The sequence below is a fragment of the Hippopotamus amphibius genome, chromosome 11 (genome assembly GCF_030028045.1).
Source record: "Hippopotamus amphibius kiboko isolate mHipAmp2 chromosome 11, mHipAmp2.hap2, whole genome shotgun sequence".
NCBI classification, from domain to species: domain Eukaryota; kingdom Metazoa; phylum Chordata; class Mammalia; order Artiodactyla; family Hippopotamidae; genus Hippopotamus; species Hippopotamus amphibius.
The window spans coordinates 43,196,445-43,218,497 of NC_080196.1; the positions used below are offsets into that span (position 1 = coordinate 43,196,445).

At 44.3% G+C, this 22,053-nt stretch overlaps 2 protein-coding genes and 1 pseudogene across 2 annotated transcripts in view; 1 reads left to right on the forward strand and 2 right to left on the reverse strand.

Annotated features, from left to right (window-relative positions):
- Positions 1–22,053, reverse strand: part of RPS18 (ribosomal protein S18) — a 141,329-nt gene that overhangs the window by 108,247 nt on the left and 11,029 nt on the right. The gene's annotated exons all lie outside the window — the stretch shown is intronic.
- Positions 7,740–10,708, forward strand: LOC130831269 (HLA class II histocompatibility antigen, DO alpha chain-like). The gene is made up of 5 exons (XM_057699216.1): positions 7,740–7,855; positions 9,020–9,268; positions 9,713–9,994; positions 10,089–10,224; positions 10,435–10,708. Exons 1-5 carry the CDS (start codon positions 7,774–7,776, stop codon positions 10,436–10,438), a joined length of 753 nt encoding a protein of 250 aa, XP_057555199.1. The 5' UTR covers positions 7,740–7,773; the 3' UTR covers positions 10,439–10,708.
- Positions 17,022–21,822, reverse strand: LOC130831509 (40S ribosomal protein S3a-like; annotated as a pseudogene).

Consider the following 22,053-nt stretch of genomic DNA (forward strand, 5'->3'; position numbering starts at 1 on the left):
CACCGTGCTCTGTCTCAGTCCCAGGAACTCCCTCTGGATGTTCAAGTTCTTGGCGGGGTGTTTTTTTGATTGTGTGTTTCTTTGTTTTTTAACATTTTAAAACATTTTATTGAAGTGTAGTTGATTCACAATGTTGTGTTAATTTCTGCTGTACAGCAAAGTGACTTAGTTACACATACATGTCCTTTTCCATATTCTTTTCCATTATGGTTTCTCTCAGTTATACATATATGTGTGTCTATCCTTTTTCAAATTCCTTTCCCATTTAGGTTATTACAGAATATTGAGCAGAGTTCCTTGTTCTATACAGTAGGTCCTTGTTGGTAGGTCTATTTTATATTTTTATTAATTAATTAATTCATTCATTCATTTATTTATTGGCTGTGTTGGGTCTTCGTTGCACGTGCTGCGCACAAGCTTTGTCTAATTCTGACGAGCAGGGGCTACTCTTCATTGTGGTACGCGGGCTTCTCATTGCTGTGGCTTCTCTTGTTGCAGAGCACGGGCTCTAGGTGCATGGGCTTCAGTAGTTGTGGTGCGTGGGCTCAATGGTTGTGGTTTGCAGGCTGTAGAGCGCAGGCTCAGTAGTTGTGGCACATGGGCTTAGTTGCTCCGAGGTATGTGGGATCTTCCCGGACCAGGGCTCGAACCTGTGTCCCCTGCATTGGCAGGTGGATTCTTAACCAGTGTGCCACCAGGGAAGCCCGGTAGGGCTATGTTAAATATTGCAGTGTGTATATGTCAATCCCAAACTCCCAATCTATCCCTCCCCCACACACTTCCCACTGGTAACCATAAGTTAGTTCTCTAAGTCTGTGAGCCTGTTTCTGTTTTATGAATAAGTTCACTTGTATCATTTGTTTTTAGATTCTGCATATAAGCAATATCATATGGTATTTGTCTTTTTTTTCTTTTTCTTTCATTTCTGATATTATTTATTCGAGGCCTCTCTGTTTTTTTAAAGAACTTTTATTGAGATAAAATTGACATAAACTGCATATATTTAAAGTGTACCATTTGATATTTTTTCTTATTAGTAATGTATATATGGCAATCCCAATCTCCCAATTCACCCCACCCCAACCCCCTCCCCCCTGCTTTCTTTCCCCACTTGGTGTCCATATGTTTGTTCTCTACATCTGTGTCTCTATTTCTGCCTTGCAAACCAGTTGATCTGTACCATTTTTTTATATTCTGCATATATGCATTAATATACGATATTTGTTTTTCTCTTTCTGACTTACTTCACTCTGTATGACAGTCTCTAGGTCTATCCATGTCTCTACAAATATCCCAATTTTGTTCCTTTTTACGGCTAATAGTCGGTATTTGTGCTTCTGTGTCTGACTTACTTCACGTAGTATGATAATCTCAAGGTCCATCTATGTTGCTGCAAATGGCATTATTTCATTCTTTTTAATAGCTGGGTAACATTCCATTTTATATGTACCACATCTTCTTTATTCATCTGTCGATGGACATTCAGGTTGCTTCCAAGTCGTGGCTACTGTAAAAAGTGCTGCAGTGAACATGCAGTGATGCACCCCGTCTTGGTCCCAGCCACAAGTGCCCTCACAGCACTGTCAAACTGGATGCACACCTCTCTGCTGTAAAGGTATCACTCCTAGTAGTGGTCCATCCTATTGAACTTAGCAGTCTGTACATAATACAGCTCTCTACCCTCTATACACATACAGCTCTGTAGAGGGTAGAGACCAGGGCAGGACTGGGCTGCGAGAGGCCCACACCCCCCCCAAATACTCTGCCCACTTTCCCTGTGACATTGCGTGGCTGCATTCAGGACCCTGTAGTTTCAGTCTTTTGCCTCTTTTCTCCCGAGTCTCCATCCTCCTTCAGGCAGAGTGTCCGGTTGGAGAACGCGGAGGGCTCCCTCTGCCCTCGGTCCAGGGAGTGCTAACCCAGAGTAGAGCCACAATTAAAACTTCGTGTTCAGTGTTTTCTCTCAATCTATCCTCTCACTTCACCTCCAGCCTCTTTGTAGTTCTCTCTCAAGGTGCTGAAACATCAATACAATATTAGTTATTCCTGTCAATGTAAAGGAATAACTTTACATTTGATGACTACCCCTAAACCCATCACCTCCCAGGGTGAAATGATAGAATGTACACTGTTCTGGGACTCAGTCGTGTGATCTTGGAGAAATCACAGAACCTCCCTGGTCCAAAGTTTTCCTACCCCATAAATGGGGGATTTAACTAAATCATCTCCGAGGTCCTTTCCAGCATTGATCCTAAAGAGCTCTATCCCTGAGAACCTTCAGGTCTAAGAGGAAAACAAGCAGGTGGACAGGCAGAGAGAGCTGGAGAGAGTGACGTGACATCTCCTTAGGGTACCTATTGACTTCTCACTGGTCCTCATCTGCTGGAACGATCACCTTCTCCTTAGAGGCCTGTGAGGGGAGAAATTGAAGGGAGCAGGTGTAAAGGTATGAAGGATGCAATGCTAACTGGGGAGTCCTAACCACACTGTCCTGCAGGTGACAACCCTTCTGTGACAGAAGAGGACAGAGGGGAGTCCCCAGAGTCAGATCTACTTTATTTATTTGTTAATTGGCTGTGCTGTGTGGCTTGTGGGTTGTGGGATCTTAGTTCCCTGACCAGGGATTGAACCTGGGGTCACAGCAGTGAAAGCATGGAGTCCTAACTGCCGGACCGCCAGGGAATTCCAATTTTTTTTTTTTTTTTGGCTTCAGATCTACTTTAAAGTTCCAATCCCTTTGAATTTCTGTGCTCTTCAGCACCAATGATGGGTGTCTCCAAAGACTCCTCCAATTCCTGCCCGACTGTGATTCCACTCACACTTAGCACCCTGCAAAGGGCCTGACACATAGAAAGCACTTAATACCTGTCGAAATTTGAAGTATGATGACAAGGTGATCCCCACACTGATGTATAAGCCCCAGTCTCCTCTGGGACTTCTCCCTACTCAGCATCCTTCCTGAGAAATCCCAGAGACCAATAAATACCTGTGTGTCAGAGCTGGACAAGTCTGGTGCCTTCTTGTGACTCCAAGGCCTGACCCTGGTCTCTCGATACTATCACGTCCCTAGGATCACATATCCTGGACCCAAAATGTGGGTGCAGATACTGCAGTCTGTGACCTGCCAGAAGGTAGGTCTCAAGAATGTTCGCTCTGCCCTGGGTCTTTCCCTACCTGAGAGCGTGAGGTCGAGGGAACAAGGATGGTTGCTGTTCACTGCAGGGCTGATTTACTCTGAACTGTTCCTCCCATTGTCTCTATGCTGCTGCTGACCTCCTCTGACACCCCTTTTATTTCACCCAGAATTCTGATCACCTCTGGACCCGCAGGGCGCCCCTCCTCCTCTAGGTAGCAGAAGAGCCCCAACTTCCAGGAGACCAACTGGTGTGTGTGTGTGTGTGTGTTTTAATTTTTATTGAAATATAGTTGATTTACAATTTTGTGTTAGTTTCAGGTGTACAGCAAAGTGATTCAGTGTTATGTATATATATAAATATATGTATTCTTTTTTTACATTCTCTAACATTATCTAACATGATATTGAGTATAGTTCCCTGTGCTATACAGTAGGTCCTTGTTGTTTATTTTATATATAGTAGTGTATATATTTTAATCCCAAACTCCTAATTTATTCCTCCCATCCTCCCCTTTGATAACCATAAGTTTGTTTTCTATGTCTATGAGTCTATTTCTGTTTCGTAAATAAGTTCATTTGCATCATTTCTTTGGATTCCACATATAAGCAATATCATATGATATTTGTCTTTCTCTGCAGTAGACATACTGCTTTGCAGGAGTTTCCCATAGAAACGTTGTTAAGCCCTTAGTGATTCAATGTCATCTTTGATACCACATCATATTGCACTGTAGCCACTACGCTTCTGACAGCCCTGCCCCACTCTGCCAAGCTTTACTTTATTCCTTCCAACTGCTTTCAGGGGCGTCTGTGAGAACCTTTGGAGACCCCAGTATGTTAGCTGGTTTACTCATGTCTGAATCCCAGCTGCGGATCGAGGTCGTATCTCTCCCACAGGGTCCAGAGCAAAGTACGGGGATACAGATGACTATCTGTCTCAGTTTGGGGAATTTTAACATAAACTACTTCATTGTTCTCTTACGCGTGGTCTTGGTGGTGAATTGGAACTAGAAATTAAGAGGTGCTATGAGGATTTGATACAGAAAGCTCGAAGTCATAATATTACATTACATATAAGAGGCAGCTGGAGGAGGAGGCAATTTCCTGTTTCTCACTTCCCCTCTGGCCCTGTCCTGGTTCACAGGCCAAAATAATAACGCCCTCCCTTCAGGGAGCACCACCACCTCCAAAGAAAAACAACAAACAGACCCAAAGATGTCATTAAAAGAAGTAGTATTAGTAAATATACACTAGCCACTTAAAATGAGCATAAACAATGCATTTACAAAAATAAGAGAAGCTATTATATGAAAAAAACCCCAAAACTCTAGGGGATATAGGGAAAATTATATAGTAGTTCTAGGTGTAAAAAAATATAATAGTCAAAAGAAAAACCACGTTAATGAGACTAAATAGTGCGACAGGTACAACTAAAATACAATTAGTAAGCTGGAGGACTAGAGAGCTCCCCTAGAATAAAAGATGGAAGGATAACGAATTTGAGAATAGAGGGGAAAAGTCAAAAGAGATGAAGGAGAGAAGTGTTCAATGTGGATAGTATGAATTTCATAAAAATAGAGGACTTCCTAGGTGGCGCAGTGGTAAAGAATCCACCTGCCAATGCAGGGGACACGGGTTCGAGCACTGCCTTGGGAAAACTCCACATGCCAAGGAGCAACTAAGCCTGTGCGCCACAACTATTGAGCCTGTGCTCTAGAGCCTGTGAGCCACAACTACTGAGCCCATGTGCCACAACTATTGAAGCCCATGCACCTAGGGCTCATGCTCCACAACAAGAGAAGCCACTACAATGAGGAGCCTGTGCACCACAATGAAGAGTAGCCCCTGCTCGCAGCAACTAGAGAAAGCCCATGTGCATCAATGAAGACCCAACGCAGCCAATAAATAAATGAAATAAATAAATAAAATAAATAAATAAATTTATTTAAAAAAATAAAAAATAAAAATAGGGGAAAAGAGTTACTGAAATAAAAGAGACAAATTCTTAGAATTAAAAGATAAAGAGGCACCATAATGTCCTACAGTAAGATAAGGACAAACCCATTTTAGATACAATATAATGAGACAATGAGAAAATTCTAAAAGATTCTGGAGAGACAGACACATCAGACTTCCTAATGTCAACACTGGATGCAAAAGGACATTGGGATAATATTATTTAAAATATTAAAGAGAAAAAAAGTCTAGCTTAGAATTTAATATATCAGCTAAACATGATTCAAAGTGATGGTATAATAAAAATGTTCTCAAGCATACAAAGCTTCAGAAGGTTTGCCACACAAATACATTTAAAATACTTTTGGAGGAAGTATTCCAATAAGAGAAAATTTCAGGAGGTGCCAAAATGGTATGGGAAATAAGGCTGATCAAATACTGTGGTGAAGGTGAAGTATCTGAATGTATTTGAAAGCAGGCTAAGGTGCTTATCTGGTTAGAGGGAAGATGGGGGAGGTACAGACAACACTTTAAAAAAAATGATGATGGAATACATGCCCCCCAATGTTCATTGCAGTACTATTTACAATAGCCAAGACATGGAAGCAGCCTACATGTCCATCAATGGATGAATGGATAAAGAAATTGTGGTACATATATACAATGGAATACTACTCAGCCATGAAAAAGAATGAAATAATGCCATTTGCAGTGACATGGAAGGACCTAGAGATTGCCATACTGAGTGAAGTTACTCAGGCAGAGAAAGACAAATACACGATATCACTTATATGTGGAATTTTAAAAATGGTACAAATGAACTTATTTACAAAACAGAAATAGACTCACAGATGTACAAAACAAACCTATGGGGACTTCCCTGGTGGCGCAGTGGTTAAGAATCTGCTTGCCAATGCAGGAGACACGGGTTTGATCCCTGGTCTGGGAAGATCGCACATGCCGCGGAGCAACTAAGCCGTGTGCCACAACTATTGAGTTTGTGCTCTCCAGCCCTCGGGCTGCAGCTACTGAAGCCCTTGCGCCTAGAGCCCATGCTCCACAACAAGGGAAGTCCCTGCTTGCCACAACTAGAGAAAGCCTGCACACAGCAACAAAGACCCAACAAAGCCAATAAGTAAATTAAAAAAAAAAAAAAGAATACAAACTATGGTTACCAAGGGGGGGGGGGATGGGAATAAATTGGGAGATTGGGATTGACATATACCTACTACTATATATAAAATAGATAGCTAATAAGGATCTACTGTATAGCACTGGGAACTCTACTCAGTACTCTGTAATGACCTATTTGGGAAAAGAATCTAAAAAAGAGTGGATATATGTATATGTGTAACTGATTCACTTTGTGGTACAGCAGAAACTCACACATTTTAAATCAGCTTCACTCAGTGTAGGAAAGAGCATCAGAGTAGGTGATTTTTTGTTTGTTTGTTTTTTGTGTCAGAAAGCAGTCCCAAGAATCACCTAGGGAGCATGCTCAGCACACAGGGCCTCTGGCCCTACCTTTGGAAAGGCTAATCTAACTCAGGTCAGCATGGAACCCAGGAATCTGTATTTTTAACACACTTCACAGCTGATTCTCCTGCGTGGCCAGGTTTGGAAACACAGACTCTGATGATTTCTTAGATCCCTTGCAAGTTGAAAATCATTTATTTCATCACTTTTGACACATTGCCTTCAGATATTTGGTTAGACGTCTCTTTACCAGGAAAGCCAGTATATATATATATATATATATATATATATATATATATTTCACATGAGACTAAATTCTGCCAGTGCCTCCCATTGGCTGAGCCCAATTAGAAGCCAAAAGTAAGAATGATGCAGTCCACACAGGTCAACATCCAGGCTGAGACGGGGGTGTAGGGGACCTGGAGGGACTCATGGAGTTACCCAGTGCCCTCTGTCCTCCTCAGAAAGGTCCACTGGAGCTGCTTATGGCTCTTTTTTTACTCTAAATATCTCTAACAATGACACCTTTTTTCCTCACATAATGAAATAAAGTAATATTTTAAAACACGATTTAAAGGTTTAAAAGATTTTTTTTCTACTGTGTAGCCAATGTTTCCCTTTTAAAGTTTCTTAGTAAAAAACTTTTTTTTCTTGGCCGAGTCACGTGGCTTGTGGAATCTTAGTTCCCCCACCAGGGATCGAACCCGTGTCCCCTGCAGTGGCAGCACGGAGTCTTAACCACTGGACTGACAGGGAATTACCAAATTTATTATTTTTTTTTAACTCCAAATTGGTCTACAGAAACTTACAGGATGACTAGGAGTCCCTTACGTGGATTAAGCGGGAGGATTTGTTTGCGCTCAGCTGTGCAGTGCTCGGATGGCCTTTTCTCTCTCTTCACAGGGTCTTTTCTTGGAGGATGTAGAAACAGTTGCTCTAAGCCCCTCCCATCCGTTTTGACTTTCCTGTGGACCAGGCCTCCCTGGTGCACGTGGGCCCAATGAATTCGTCCACCTTCTCACCCAGGCTCTTTCCTCTACTTCTTACCCCAGCAACAGCTGCACTAACTCGGAGGATTTCTCTGATTGGCTGACTACAGGAGGCGGCTCCCCCATCCTCGAATCTGTTTCTTCCTCTTTACCTCCCCCTTTTTCCTTTACCCTCTACACCGACTGGGACTTATTTGCTTAAAGCACCCGTGGGCAATGATCCTCAGCGGGGGGCTGCTCCTGGGCCTCCACACCTTGATGACCCTCCTGAGCCCCCCGGAAGCTGGGGCCATCGAGGGTGAGTGCCATCGAGGGAGAAGAGATTAAGGGCGTGGGGTTACATGCCAGGCGGTACAGAGCGTGAACGGTTCCTGTCCTCTGGTTTATGGGCAACTTCCCTTACCCCCACCCCTCTCACCTCTATCAGGTCTGTCCTGGACCTAAAATACAGGTGCAGCTCAGCCCAGCGTCACTTTCAGGTGCCTCCTCATTCCTCCCTCCTCTCTGAGACCCAAACCTCCATCCTACTGCTACCCATTTTGATTTCTGTACCACTTCCTGGCTTGGAGGGAGCCCATTCACGTCCAGTTCTATTGCCGTATTTAGCACCGGGTCAATAGGTAGCGGTTTATCTCTCTTTATCCTTCTCTAGACCTGAGTTCCTTGTGTGCGGAGTCCACAGCTAGTTTGTCTGTATTTCCTTGGGGACTGGTATCGTGCTGGGCACACGGTAGTTTCTCACGACTATTGCACAAATAATTTCATAGAATTATAAAGACATCTTATCAACGAACACCTAATTCCCAGTTTCTAGAAAACTGAGCCTCAGTCATGGAAGCAGACACATTTGATCATACTGCTCTGAGACAGAAGAGTTGGGACATGAACCTTGAACTTCTGACTCCTTTTCTGTTGCTCTCTGCAATGCCTTCGGCTGCCTTTTTCTATCCCTTCGGTCTCTGGATCACAAATCTTAGTTCTTACTCCTGGCAGCTATCACCTGTTTTCCTTCACACCCACTTATACTACATCTCTGTGCCCAAAGCTCCATGGATGCGCTTAACCTTAGTTATTTTCTCCTCATCCCACCCCTACTTCTCCTCTCATCTCACACACAGGACCTGGTAGCACAGCTGGGGCAGACGATCAGAGCCAAGATTTAACTCTGGGGATCCCAAGCCTGAGTTTAGGCAATCTCTCCTCTTCCCAGCCGGTATGCCAGGCTGCACCCATGCCTCTGTGCCGGCCAGTGTGTTGGGGATGTGCTCATTCCCTCCATACTCTCCCTTCCATCCCTCGGCCACCCTTCTGCTCTCCAAGGACCAGCTCGGTGTCAGAATGGGACCCTGCCCCCACACAGAACCCAGGATGGGGCACAGCTCAGAGACTCAGCACAGCACGTCTGATGGACGAGACTGATACCTGTTCTTTTCTCCCCTGACCCTGAACTCACCCAATACAGCTGACCACATGGGCTCCTACGGACCAGCCTTCTACCAGTCCTATGATGGCTCAGGTCAGTTCACCTATGATTTTGATGGAGAGCAGCTGTTCTCTGTGGACCTGAAGAAGAGGGAGGCTGTGTGGCGTCTGCCTGAATTTGGCAACTTCGACTACTTTGACCCACAGAGCGGGCTGGCCAGTATCGCGATGATCAAAGCGCATCTGGACATCTTGGTGGAGCGCTCCAACCGCACCAGAGCCACCAACGGTACCGGCTCTTTTCTCTGCCCCTCCCCCTCCCCACCAAGCCTCTGGCAGGCAGGGGAGGCCCAGAGCAGTCTCCTCCCCACCTCACAGGCCTCTGTTGGCTCCCTGGCCCCACTCTCCGAATCTGAGACTGTTGTGCTCGGGCCCTTTCCTACCAAGGAGGTTCTAGATCTTCTCAGATTCCTTCAGCAGCCTCTTCCTCTTGAGGAATGAGCCCTCCTGCCTGGACTCCCCCTCGGGGACCTGGCAGATACAGGCCCCCCTGCGGCCCCCCTGCCCTCCTCAATCTCTCATCCCTCTGTCCCCCTGCGTCTGCCCCAGTGTCACCATCCCAGATCATCCCCTGCTCTTGGAAGGCTAACAGGAGGAAACACCCCTCCATCCCGGCCCTGATAAGGCCCAGCTGGAGAGCTGAGCCTGGGATTCAGGGCCTGGTTCCTCCTAGTGACCCCAAGAGTGACCGTGCTGCCCAAGTCTCGCGTGGAGCTGGGCCAGCCCAACGTCCTCATCTGCGTCGTGGAGAACATCTTCCCCCCTGTCATCAATATCACTTGGCTGCTCAATGGTCAGACCATCACGGAGGGGGTGGCCCAGACCAGCTTCTATGCCCAGCCTGACCATTTGTTCCGGAAGCTCCACTACTTGCCCTTCGTGCCCTCGGCGGACGACGTCTATGCCTGCAAGGTGGAGCACTGGGGCCTGCGCGAGCCCCTCTTCCAGCACTGGGGTATGGCGCCCCTCCCTGCCCCCTTCTCACACCCGTGTGTCCTTCGCTCTGGAATCCCTCTGCCTGACCCCCGGACCCTCCCTTTCTCTCCCAGAGCCCCAGGTGCCTCCCCCGCTGCCAGACACCACGGGGACCCTGGTCTGCGCCCTCGGCCTGGCCCTCGGCCTGGCCGGCTTCCTCGTGGGCGTCGCCCTCATCATCACAGGCACGTGCCTGTCCAGCGCCCCCAGGTGCACGGGCCCCGGAAGTCTGCACAGGATGGGGGGGGCGGGGGAGGAGGAGAGAGTCTGTGGGGAGGGGTGGGCTTGGGGGCAAGGGGTGGGCGGGGACCACACGAGCAGAGGTGAGGCGAGGAGGGCAGGTGTGGGGGAGGTGGGCAGAGATGGCATCCCAGAAATGTGAGCTGGGACACCCGTGGCCGTATGGTTTTTGCACTTTAGGTAACAGCCCTTCTGAGAGAGGCAGGTGTGGGAGACGCCCCATGGCTCCCTGGCCAGGGTCTGACCTCCCTTGCACGCTCAGCGCCAGAGTCTGCCGTGTTCATCCCCACCGTGTGGACTTTGAACGGGATCACATTCTGTCCTATAAGTCTCCTCCTCTTTGGCCCTGTACTCATGGCAGGGGCTTGTGGGGCACCAAGGAGCTCCTCCCCACCCCCCACCCCCCATTTTCTTGCTCTACCCAAAGCCCTGGCTAGCAGCAGTAAAATTTTAAACAGTGTTTGCACTGTATTCATTTTACCAGGTCTTGGCCAATTCTCTCAGGGTGTAAGGGATGCTGGGGTCTGGAAGGGGGGACTTCTGGGGTTGACGACGGAGCATGACCGCCTGCTACTGGGATTGGCAGTTACTCACCGGCCAGTCTAGCTATGTCGTGTTCTATTTGACGCCTCCGTTTGGGGCCCCTTGTGTGTCACTTGTGAATGGACTGTTTCACATAGACGTCATGAAATTTACATCCTGAATTCAGATTTGCCCCAAAAGGGATGCAGAGTATCCTATTCATTGCAACTCCCTGCAACCAATGACAGTTCTTCAGGGCACCAGGAGAGGAAATGTTCGTGGAAATTTCACTCTTGTCCAGATTTACTCTGTCATGAAGAGGCCATTGGTAACCAGCCATGATCTATGATGTCATCTCCTTTTTCTACACTCCCTAGAGTCCCAAGCATGACAAAGAGAGGCCCAAAACTTGGGTAGGATGGCTACATCCTCTGTCTGGGGTCAGTCATATCAGGAGGGTAGCAGAGTAGATCAGCAAGGTATCTGGTGAGAGGGGAGGTCTAGGAGAGATCCACCTGCATGCTCTCTAAATCTGTGGCCTGGAAGGTTTTAGTTTACTGTAAACAAAATTTAAAACACACACAAAGCAATAACTAACTATACAAAGTGGCTTATGTCAGGTACCAAATGAGTGGTACAGGTTAGTGGTTTTCAAACTGGAATACACAGAAGAATCACCTGGGAGCCTTTTAAAAAGTACAGGCTTGGGGAAAGCGGTGACAGGGAGTCTGTAATTTTTAACATACCTCAGATGGTGCCAGTGAAGCCATCCTGGACCCAGGCTGTGGTCTGGGATGTCTGTCCCCATCGTGCCCTGATCTCTGCTGGTCTTTTACTTAAAACTTCAGTTCGAGCATCCTTGGAAAAGAGTTTCTCTGCTCTCTATCCTAATGCTTAATAAAGTCTTTAAAAGTGTCCTCTTTTAAACGTACTGTTGGTTGCCAAGGGGGAGGGGGTTGGCGGAGGGATGGAGTGGGAGTTTGGGATTAGCAGATGTAAACTCATATATAGAATGGATAAACAGGGTCCTATATTCAATATCCTATGATAAACCATAATGGAAAAGAATATTAAAAAAGAATGTATAACTGACTTGCTTTGCTGTACAGCAGTAATTAACACAACATTGTAAATCAACTATAGTTAAATCAAAAAAAAGTGTCCTCTTTTGACCAGAAGTGTGCTTTTTTTTACTATGCAAATATTATCCAGAAATCACTAGAAGCAATTTGGAAGGAATATGGAGCAATTCCAAATCTTTGAGATTTATGTATCTGCTCTCACACCCACATTTTTTTCCTTCTAGTCTCAAGGTAAATAGTCTCTCATTAAAAAAAAATTGTCCTGCATTTTATTTATTTATTTATTTATTTATTTATTTATTTATTTATTTATTGGCTGCATTGGGTCTTCGTTGTTGCACACGGGCTTTCTCCAGTTGTGGCAAGCGGGGGCTACTGTTTGCTGCTGCGCATGGACTTCTCATTTCGGTGGCTTCCCTTGTTGTGGAGCACAGACTCTAGGCACACGGGCTTCAGTAGTTGTAGCACACAAGCTCAGTAGTTGTGGCTTCTGGTCTCCAGAGTGCAGGCTCAGTAGTTGTGGCACATGGGCTTAGCTGCTCCGTGGCATGTGGAATTTTCCCAGACCAGGGCTCAAACCCATGTCCCCTGCACTGGGGGGAGGATTCTTAACCACTGCTCCACCTCAGGGAAGTCCCTGTCCTGCATTCTTGACCTGACTTCTTTCGGTCTCTTTTAGAATAGACAGTCGCCGTCGCTTCTGTATTTTCAAACTCTCCCCCTTTGCAGGGTGCCCCCACCACAGATGATAAACGTATCATTTCTCTCATATACTGAGAACATTAAATCCCCTTTCTGTCCTATACCCACACTCCTACCCACCGCAAGCTCCTCCCAGTCACTCTCTCTGAAAGAGGATTCTGCATGGGCTGCCTCTACATCCCCTCTTCTGATCCACTTTCTTTCTTAAAATTTTAATTTTTAACAACATAATTTTTTTTATGTGGTTGCACCAGGTCTTAGTTGCCGCATGTGTGCTCCTTAGTTGTGGCATGTGGGATCTAGGCCCCTGAACAGGGATTGAACCCGGGCCGCCTGCATTGGGGGCTTGGAGTCTAAATCACTGTGCCACCAGGGAAGTCCCGACAACATAATTTTATCTACATAGTTTAGAGTCCAATAGTTCTACTAGATTTACTTAAAAAAAAATTCCAGTCTCCAGCCCCTTGTTCACATTATCCCCAGAGTTGATAATTTTTCAACTGTTTTTAACTAATTCTGTTGATATTGACCTTCTGTCTCTAAATAGCATGTTTGTTTTGCTACACTTACATCTGTCAAAGCTGAGTCTGTACACCTATCATGATGTTTCCTAAATTGTTCCATGAAGCTCAAATGTTCTGAAGGACGTTAATAACTTAATTAAAAACAAATCAGTGGGACTTCCTTGATGGCTCAGTGGTTAAGAACCCGCCTGCCAATGCAGGGGACACATGTTCGATCCCTGGGCTGGGAAGATCCCACATGCCGCAGAGCAACTAAGCCTGTGCGCCACAACAATTGAGCCTTCGCTCTAGAGCCCGTGAACCACATCACTGAGCCCACGTGTTGCAACTACTGAAACCCGCGCACCTAGAGCCCGTGTTCCACAACAAGGGAAGCCACTGCAATGAGCAGCCCGCGCACCACAACAAAGAGTAGCCCCCACTTGCCACAGCTAGAGAAAGCCTGTGCACAGAGCAATGAAGACCAACACAGCCAATAAATAAATAAATTTTTTAAAAAAGAAAAAAGAATTGTCCGCATCAAAAAAAAAAAATCAAAAAAAAAAAAAAAAAAAAAAGGAAAGGAAAAGTTGAAAGAGCTAGGGTACATCCATGGAGTAGAGAGATATAAAGCTGTTAGAAAGAATGAGGAAGATCTCTTTGAGCTGATGTATAGGGATCCCTAGGATGTAGTGGAAAAGTGCAAGATACAAAATAATGTACATAGTATGTGCTACCCTTGGGGTAAGAAATAGGGAACATATACGAGGGTGAGTCAAAAATTATCCTCACTCCAGTTATATTAAAACTTCCGTTGGCTGCACTGTCTCATCAGCACTTTCTGTTCAAGGCTACTGCTTTCCATTCAAGGCTACCCCAGTCACCGCTGTGCAGGCGTGAACATGTTACATCAGTTGATTTGTAACTGCGGTGTGAGCAAAAATGGATGCCCCTCTTGTGATCTGCACGAAAGAAGAGCAGCGTGCAGTGATTTGTTTTTTGTGGTCTGAGGGTGTACCTGGTGCCTTCATTTATCAAAGACTTTGTGTGCAGTATGGAGAAAGTGTTTTGTCGGGAAGAAGTGTGTATGAATAGATAGAGAAGTTTAAGGATGGTCACACAAGTGTTAGCCATCAAGAAATAGCCGGACGCCCGTCCAGGTCCGCAGCTGATAACAACGTTGAGCCCACACGTGAAATGATTCTGCCGAATAGACAAGTGACAGTGGATTATGTGGCAAATCATTTGCAAATCAGCCATGGCTCAAAGGTTCAACAATCAACAGTGCTCGTTACAGTGAGATGCTTATTGAAGAGCTGAAGCCTAAACTTCAGATGAAACGCAGAGGACTGCTATCCAAGGGTGTTGTGATCTTGCATGATAATGCACGTCCGCGCACTTCTGCCCACACTGTCAACATTCTGCAAAAACTTCGTTTTGAGGTATTAAAGCATCCTCCCTATAGTTCTGATCTTACTCCATTGGACTTTCACCTGTTTGGTCCCCTGAAAGCAGCCCTATGAGGATAAAGATTCACTTCTGATGAAGAAGCGAAGACAGTGGTGCATTCATGGCTTGCAGCCCAGCCTAAAATATTTTTTAATGAGGGAACACGGAAGCTTGTTGACAGACGGACAAAGCGTATTGAAAAGCAAGGAGATTATGTTGAAAAATGATGTATTTGTCTTTTCTAAAAGTTAAAGTAAATTCTACAGTCAGAGTGCAGATAATTTTTGACTCACCCTCATATCTTTGCAAAAAGCCACACTGAAAGGATAAACCAGGCTTCGTTAAGAATGGGGTGGGGGGAAAACAGAGTTGAGGGAGTGGGTTTGCGGCAATAGGGATGAAAGTGAATATTGACTTTTGAAATATATAGATGCTTTACAATTTTTATAAACATGAAACAAACAAAACCCTAAAATTGAAAACAAACATAAACAACTGAACCAGACAGAGTTAACTCCTATTAGAAAACAGTACTGTATATTCTTAGTGGAATATTCCAAGGACAAAAAGAACTACTAAAAACATTGACGGTCATTCAGTGGCTTTATCATTAGTGTAATATTATATTATTATTTTGAAACTATACTTATATATATTATAGGATAAAGCAACTCAGGAATGACTGATGTAATATATTTGGGAACCATGATTTTTAGTGTATAACAGGGAAGAAAAAAGTAGCTGAATTAAAACACCAATACTAAATTTGAACCGGAAATGGCAATTTAAACTAATGATATTTATAAGTATTTTCTAGCTCTAGCAAAAGAAAGAACCTTGGAAGCAATGGTCCTTCATGAGCAACGGGCATCCCTAGAGAACAGATTGTGGTTTCTTAATACCATTACCCAGTAAAAGGAACTGGAGCTTCTTAGAGAAGTGACATATTTCAGGTCTGGGCTAGCGAAAATACAAAGCATGCTTGTTTCAGAAAATAAGGAAGTACTCAAAAGCAACCAGAGTTGTGTCAAAAGAAAAGAGCAACCAGCTTGAAGGGATCCCACTGGCCAAATCTGGGACAATTTGAGGGTTAAAAAAAATTACTATAATCAACTTAAACATACTGAATGTATAAAGATGCATGAGTTCTTAATAATAAATAAAGATAAAGCAAACAAGCAACAACAACAGCAACAAAACTTTTCTACTTTTCTGTCATTACTGGATTTGATATTCTATTTCAATAAAGAAAATTGGTACTTAAAGAAGACAACAGATATCCTGACTTTTCAGAAGGAATTATAGCTCCCTGGATGAGAAAATGTCTTCCTTTCAGATGATGGCCAGCTAGGAAATAATAGAATGATAAAATCAGCATTTTGCAACCCTAATATGAGAATGGATTCAGGGAAGGCATCTAGATGTTAGGAGAACAGATGATTGGAAACTAGAGAGTCCCATCACACCAAAGTTTCATGCCCATAGACTGCTATTAATGAAAGGGAGAAAATATCTTCATAAAAGAGAGAGATCTGGCTGTCACCGCTTCAACTCGGCAATCCAAACTGGCTTCACCAATAATGGGACAAAACACAGTCATCACATGCTTCTTGATGAGATGAAAAGTACACAGTAGGAAGAATTATTGTCAAAAAAACTTTAATCTGAATCTAATCAAGACTTTTGTTCAAAATTCTAGTTTATGGAAAATACATTGGATAGAGGAATGAGTCAAATGAAGCCAGGAAAAAACAATTATACAAATTCAGAATGTGAGATGTTCTATAAGACAATTGGCCTGATATTTTAAAAAACAATATTGAAAAAAAAGGAGGGGGGGGATTAAGAGAGACTTGAGAGACACTACAATCAAATCCACTGGGTGATTCTTGGCAACATCTTTGGGGAAAAACAGGTATAAAGACACTTCTGAGACAAATGGGAAAATAGACTGGGTAATCAATGACATTAGGAAATTATTTTCAATTTTGTTTGGTATGATTACTTTATTGTTGGTTATGTAGCAAGACAACTTTAAGTATTTAGAGATAAGATGCCATGATGTCTTTATTTTGAAATGGTTGCAGACGCGCGCGCGCGCGCGCGCGCGCGCGCACACACACACACACACACACACACACACACACACAGTTGCAACAAATACGGCAAAATCTTGATAGTTGTTGAAACTACGTTATGGGTAGTCAAGTATTCTTTGTGCTTTTTCCAGTTTTTCTGTACATTTGAAATTTTCATAATAAAGTGTGTGTGTGTGTGTGTGTGTGTGTGTGTGTGTGTGTGTGTGTGTCTGCATGCTGTTCTTGAAAACAGCAGGAAATTAAATGAGAGATCATTGGGTTCCTGAGCCCATGAGTTGATATACGCCACTTATTGAATAATTACTCCTCTGTAACAGGTATTTTGTACTTTAAATGTAAATAATTTTAATGTTTTGTTCTTTTTTATCACAAATAAGATCTTTTATTTATCACCATTGAAAGTCAGATTTTTAAACAGATTCTTGGACTGGCGGCTCATATCCATCAGCTCGTTCAACTTTAGCACCTGTCTCATCCCCAGTAGCTTTTCCAGAACTGCTACCTTCATCATTCCGGAACTACTGCCTTCACTCTTCCTAGTATTTCACGTAGCTCCATGAGTTTTCCCAGTGCAAACTTGGGCTTCTTCAGCATTTTGACTTTTCTAATGAAGACATCATGGAGTGGATAAACAGATTGGCAGACCTTTTCTGTGTCTTTTCCAGTGCAGTCTAGAATCAATTTATTGACCACCTCTTTCAAGTCATTTGTCTGCACCTCTCAGGTCATGATTTCCATCCTCTTCTTGAGGATCTGGCAGACCTGTTGGCGCTGGGCTTGTGAGGTCTTCCGAATCTGATGGTTGCGTTTTTTTTAGTAAAAGCCACACAGAATAGACGGAGCAAATAACAATCAGTAGTCTTGACATCAACGTGAGCTTCAATCATGGTCTGCTATTTTTTGACCGTGGAACACATTTTGTCACAGGTAAGATCCATGCCATGGAAATTAGGCAGTTTTTGCCCAGAACATCCTCAGTAATTAGCTTGAGTTTTCTGAAGGCGACTTCATCATTCTGCAGACCAGCAAGGCTCACTTCAAAAACATGACCCTTGAGGCCATCAGGTGTTTTCCCAATCTTTCTTAGAAAATGGGTCAACCACTGTCTTCTTGGCTCTTTTCTTAGCGCCTTTTGTAAGGCGCTTGTTCTTGCTGCCCGCCAAGGTGCTGCTCAGAGAGCCGAAAGGGCTTTTGTTCTTTTTTTAATTAAAATAAACTAAGCATGAAATATATGCAGTTTATTGTATGTCAACTGTATCTCAATAAAAGTTCTTAAAAAAATAAAGTAAGCGTGATGTAATGCCTTTTTTTTTTTTTTTTGTTCCATTACATGGTTATTAAATACACATATAAAATTTGGCCATTTCTTCCAGCAACTATTTCATCCCCAGGTCCAAAGCACAGCCTCATTTGATCTTGGAAGCCTTACAGTTGCTTCTTCAATGTCTCATCCTTTGAAAAAATGTTCCGTAGTGAAAAGTTACTATCATAATGCCTATAATCATCTCAGGAACACCAAGAATAAGTTCAATTGTTAAAATATTAAGATGGTTTGTAATTTTGTACTTTTATCTATGTTTGAGATTTTTATTGTCAATCCCAATCAGAAAGGAGAAAAGATAAATAAAGATAGTAAAAACAAGGAGAAGATACAAAATTTCCGAAGTCTTACAAAGTTCATGTAATTTTTATCCCTGATTTATAATTGTTTTTTGTTTTTGGGGTTTTTCTCTATTTTTTGTTTTAAAAATTTTTTTATTTTAGGGTTTTTTTGTTTTTTTCTGGTCTATAATTTTTGTCATCCTTTTTCTCTCCTTTTTACACGTTCAACACAAGTCGAGATAGCCCCCTCCCCCACTTTCCTCTCGTGGACCCTGTCCACCTGGTCACACACAGCCCCACCTCCTCCACATCTACTGCCTACACCTGGTAGCCCTTTCCCTTCACAAAGGTCCCAGTCTCCAAGCCAAGCCTGAAGGAATGGTTAGGAGAGATGGTGGTGTGAATAGTCACCATTCAGATATTACTCAGTGACATCGTTGAGAGAATACCACTCAAAGTGAATAATTTCCACTCATCTGGGTTCCTCCTCACGCAGCAAAAGTCATCATTGGGAATTCCCTCACCTGTGCTGATGGAACAAGGGCATTTCATTTCTTCTTTTGTGTCTTCACGCTTCCTGATATTTCTTCAGCTAAGCTCAATTTAGTTGGGCTTGGTGAAAAAAACGTTTTTTCTACAGCATGGTGGAATCTTGGGCAGAAGCTACATTTAAAAAGATGTTGATCAATAGATGATAGATAGACGTGTGTGTGTGTGTGTGTGTGTGTGTGTGTGTGTGTGTGTGTATCTCCAGCTTTATTCTTCAGTTCCAGTTGATGGAGTTAACAATATTTGGATGTTTTTTCAAAATTTCACTTCTGAATTCCTTTTTTGCTTATTCTATAATGTAACCAGAAACGCTGGGGATAGAAGAAAGAGTATAAACTTTGGAATCAGCATTACCCTGTCTCATCAGCTCTACGACTTTATACACATCAAGTTAGTGTTTCCTCATCTCTAAAATAGGAATAGTGCTACATATGTGATAGGGACGTTCCATGGACTGAAGAGATCGCTACGATAAGTGCCCATGATCATGGCTGGCCAACAGCAAGGGCTCAGTTAATTGTCATTTCCCTTCCCCTGGCTCTCTCCTCTCTCAGCTTCCCCAGACTCGGCAGAAAACAAGTCCATTCTGTTTAGTTTCCCACGTTGCTCTGGAATAAGCCCGTACCACTGCTCCCGCTCACGGAATTGCTTTCTGAACTTGCCTCTCAACCTCAAGCTGCTGCCTCAGTTGCTCATCATTCTTTTCTGCACTCGAGATTTCCTCCTGGCCAGCTCACAGCTTAGATCACAGTAGGGCTCCTCAGGGTCTATTTGTGAAACCAAAGGTAGTGATGGAAAGACACAGTACTGGAATCAGCCTGGGAGATGGCTTGTGGTTGGAGTCAGGTTTGGAACGGGATGCAGAATTTGAAGGGGACATCTAAGCAAAAGTTCATGGCTAGTGTCAGCACCAGGCCACTGAGCAGACCCCAGGGAACTGGGGGCCGAGTTAGGAGAGTTCCTTATGGAAGACAGAAGGTGCAACCAGAAACCCAACACAGGAGCCAAAGGGTGTAGGGTGGTTGGGTAGCATTCCTCTCTCAAATCAAGAACGTAAAGCAATATGTCATAGTAACCGTGGATCTGGGGGAACCGCCTGCTCTACTTCCTATCAAGGAACGTGAAGCTTCACCCTAGTAGAGACGTGGGCTTTCCCCACCACTTACAACTTTCGTCCTGTTAGCAACTTTTCAGCTTTCATTTCCCTGGGGTTAGAGTTAAAAGCATACAAGCAAATTTAGAAAACTGCTTTTTTTTTTTTTTTGGTTTTGAGAAAGAGAAGAAAAGGGATGAGAGAAATTGTCTCCTTTATTGTAGCAGCTCTGGAAAAGAAGCAAGACTAGGCAGGAGGACAGGAAATGACCATTTTGGGAGGAACTCAGTGTCTCTACAACCTGCCTTATGGGGAAGCCAGTTCCAATATATGTATTGCAAGGGCAGAAGAGGAGAAAGTGTTTGTGGATTATCCAGTGTTAGGGTCTCATAGTCTCAGAAATTATAACAGCAACTGACTCTCTGAAGTACAGCTGACAGAGAGCATCTTAATCATACTCTTTTTCCAAATGAATAACCCGGCAAAATATCTTATTACTGGAGAACAAATCCCTTTTCTCCTCCAACCTCCAATCAAGCATTAGCTTACCTGACAAGAGTAGCAGTGTCCCCATGTGGCAAACACACATGAGAAACATTCTATTGTGTATCAGTATTTACTTGCTAAACAAGGACACAAAAATACTTGAAGTTTGGCAAGGATGGTGGGCTCCTCTGACTTTCACAAGGAGCTCATCTTATCTTGGCCACCTTAGGTTCAGGTGAGGCCTCCCTGGAGGTGACAGGCCTGGTACCCCAGTCAGGGAAGTCTACTGGCATGGTGGAGAGGGGCCAGAGCACGAGGGAAGGAGGTGGTTGAAGGACCCCTGAGACAACATGTCTAGCAGAAAGACACGGTCTTTGGAACCAGTGATTTAGGCCAAGTTAATAGACCTCTCTGAACCTCTGTTTTCTCTTCTATTAAGTGGGTATAATAGAATCTAATGATCAGGAGTTGAATGTTAGGAGAATCATGAGATGAAGTATGTAAAGGGACAATGATAGAGCCTGGTGTATATTAGCTCTGTCTCCCTACATGCCCTGAGAGATGATAATGTCTCCCATTCACGAGGTGACCACCCATCCCGATTTGTCCAGGACTTTCCCAGTTTTATTGCTAAAAGTCCCATGTCCAGGAAAATTCCTCAGCCCCAGGCAAACTCAGGATGGTTGTTTACCCTACATTTACTCCACCTTGATGATAAGCCCTGTCCAAATCTCAGCTCCAGGCCTGCCAGCACTAAGGCAGGGCTGATGAGCCTCTACTTTTGGGATCTGTGCTGGGGCAGCTGGATGGATGCAAATACCAAGGTGGTCTCATCATTGCTTATGCTTACATTTAAACTGTTTCCCCAGGCACCGGGCAGGTTAAGGATATAAATAAGACGCTGGGAATTTCCTGGTGGCCCAGAGGTTAGGACTCTGCGCATTCGCTGCGGAGGGCCCAGGTTCAATCTGTGGTCGGGGAGCTAAGATCCCACAAGCCCACAGCGCAGCCAAAAAAAAAAAAAAAAAAGATGGGAGGGTGGGCACAAAAGCATCTAGAATGGAGATTCAGGAGGATGTCATGGGTAACATGCTCACCAGGTGGCGCCAAAGACCCTCCATGGCGATTAACACGGGCCTCAGCACTCCTGCCCCTTAGGTGTGCCTGGCAGAGCTGCATTCAAACCTGACAGTCGGCCACGTGGCAGTCCTTTAGTCAAGGAACCATCAAACTTCCACTACGGGAAAGCTCTGAGGGATACAGACACACACGCGCGCGCACACACACACACACACACTCACATACACACTCACACGGCTCTACTCTTCCTTTTGTATGTGGGGATAAATTAAGAACCTTCAGAGAATAGTCCCATCCACTTTATCTCCTACATAGTTTTCAAATCTACCCACATCTTTTCATGCACTTTGCTACCGCTCCATTCCAAACCACTATCCTCACTTGCTGGGACCCGCCGCCATTGCTTTCTACATTGTCACTCTGCATCCATTCTCAATTCCCTGCTAACCCAGTGTGACTCTCCCCACTGCCATTTCTTCCAAGTAGGTGTGTCTCCTAGCTCCCCACCAGCCCACGGTATTGGAATTCTAGTGTAGCAGTTCCAGGAGCCAGATTGCTGGATTCAAATCCCACTTCCAGCACTCACTGGCTGTGTTGCGATTCTGGGCAAGTTCCTTCACCTCTGCCTCAGG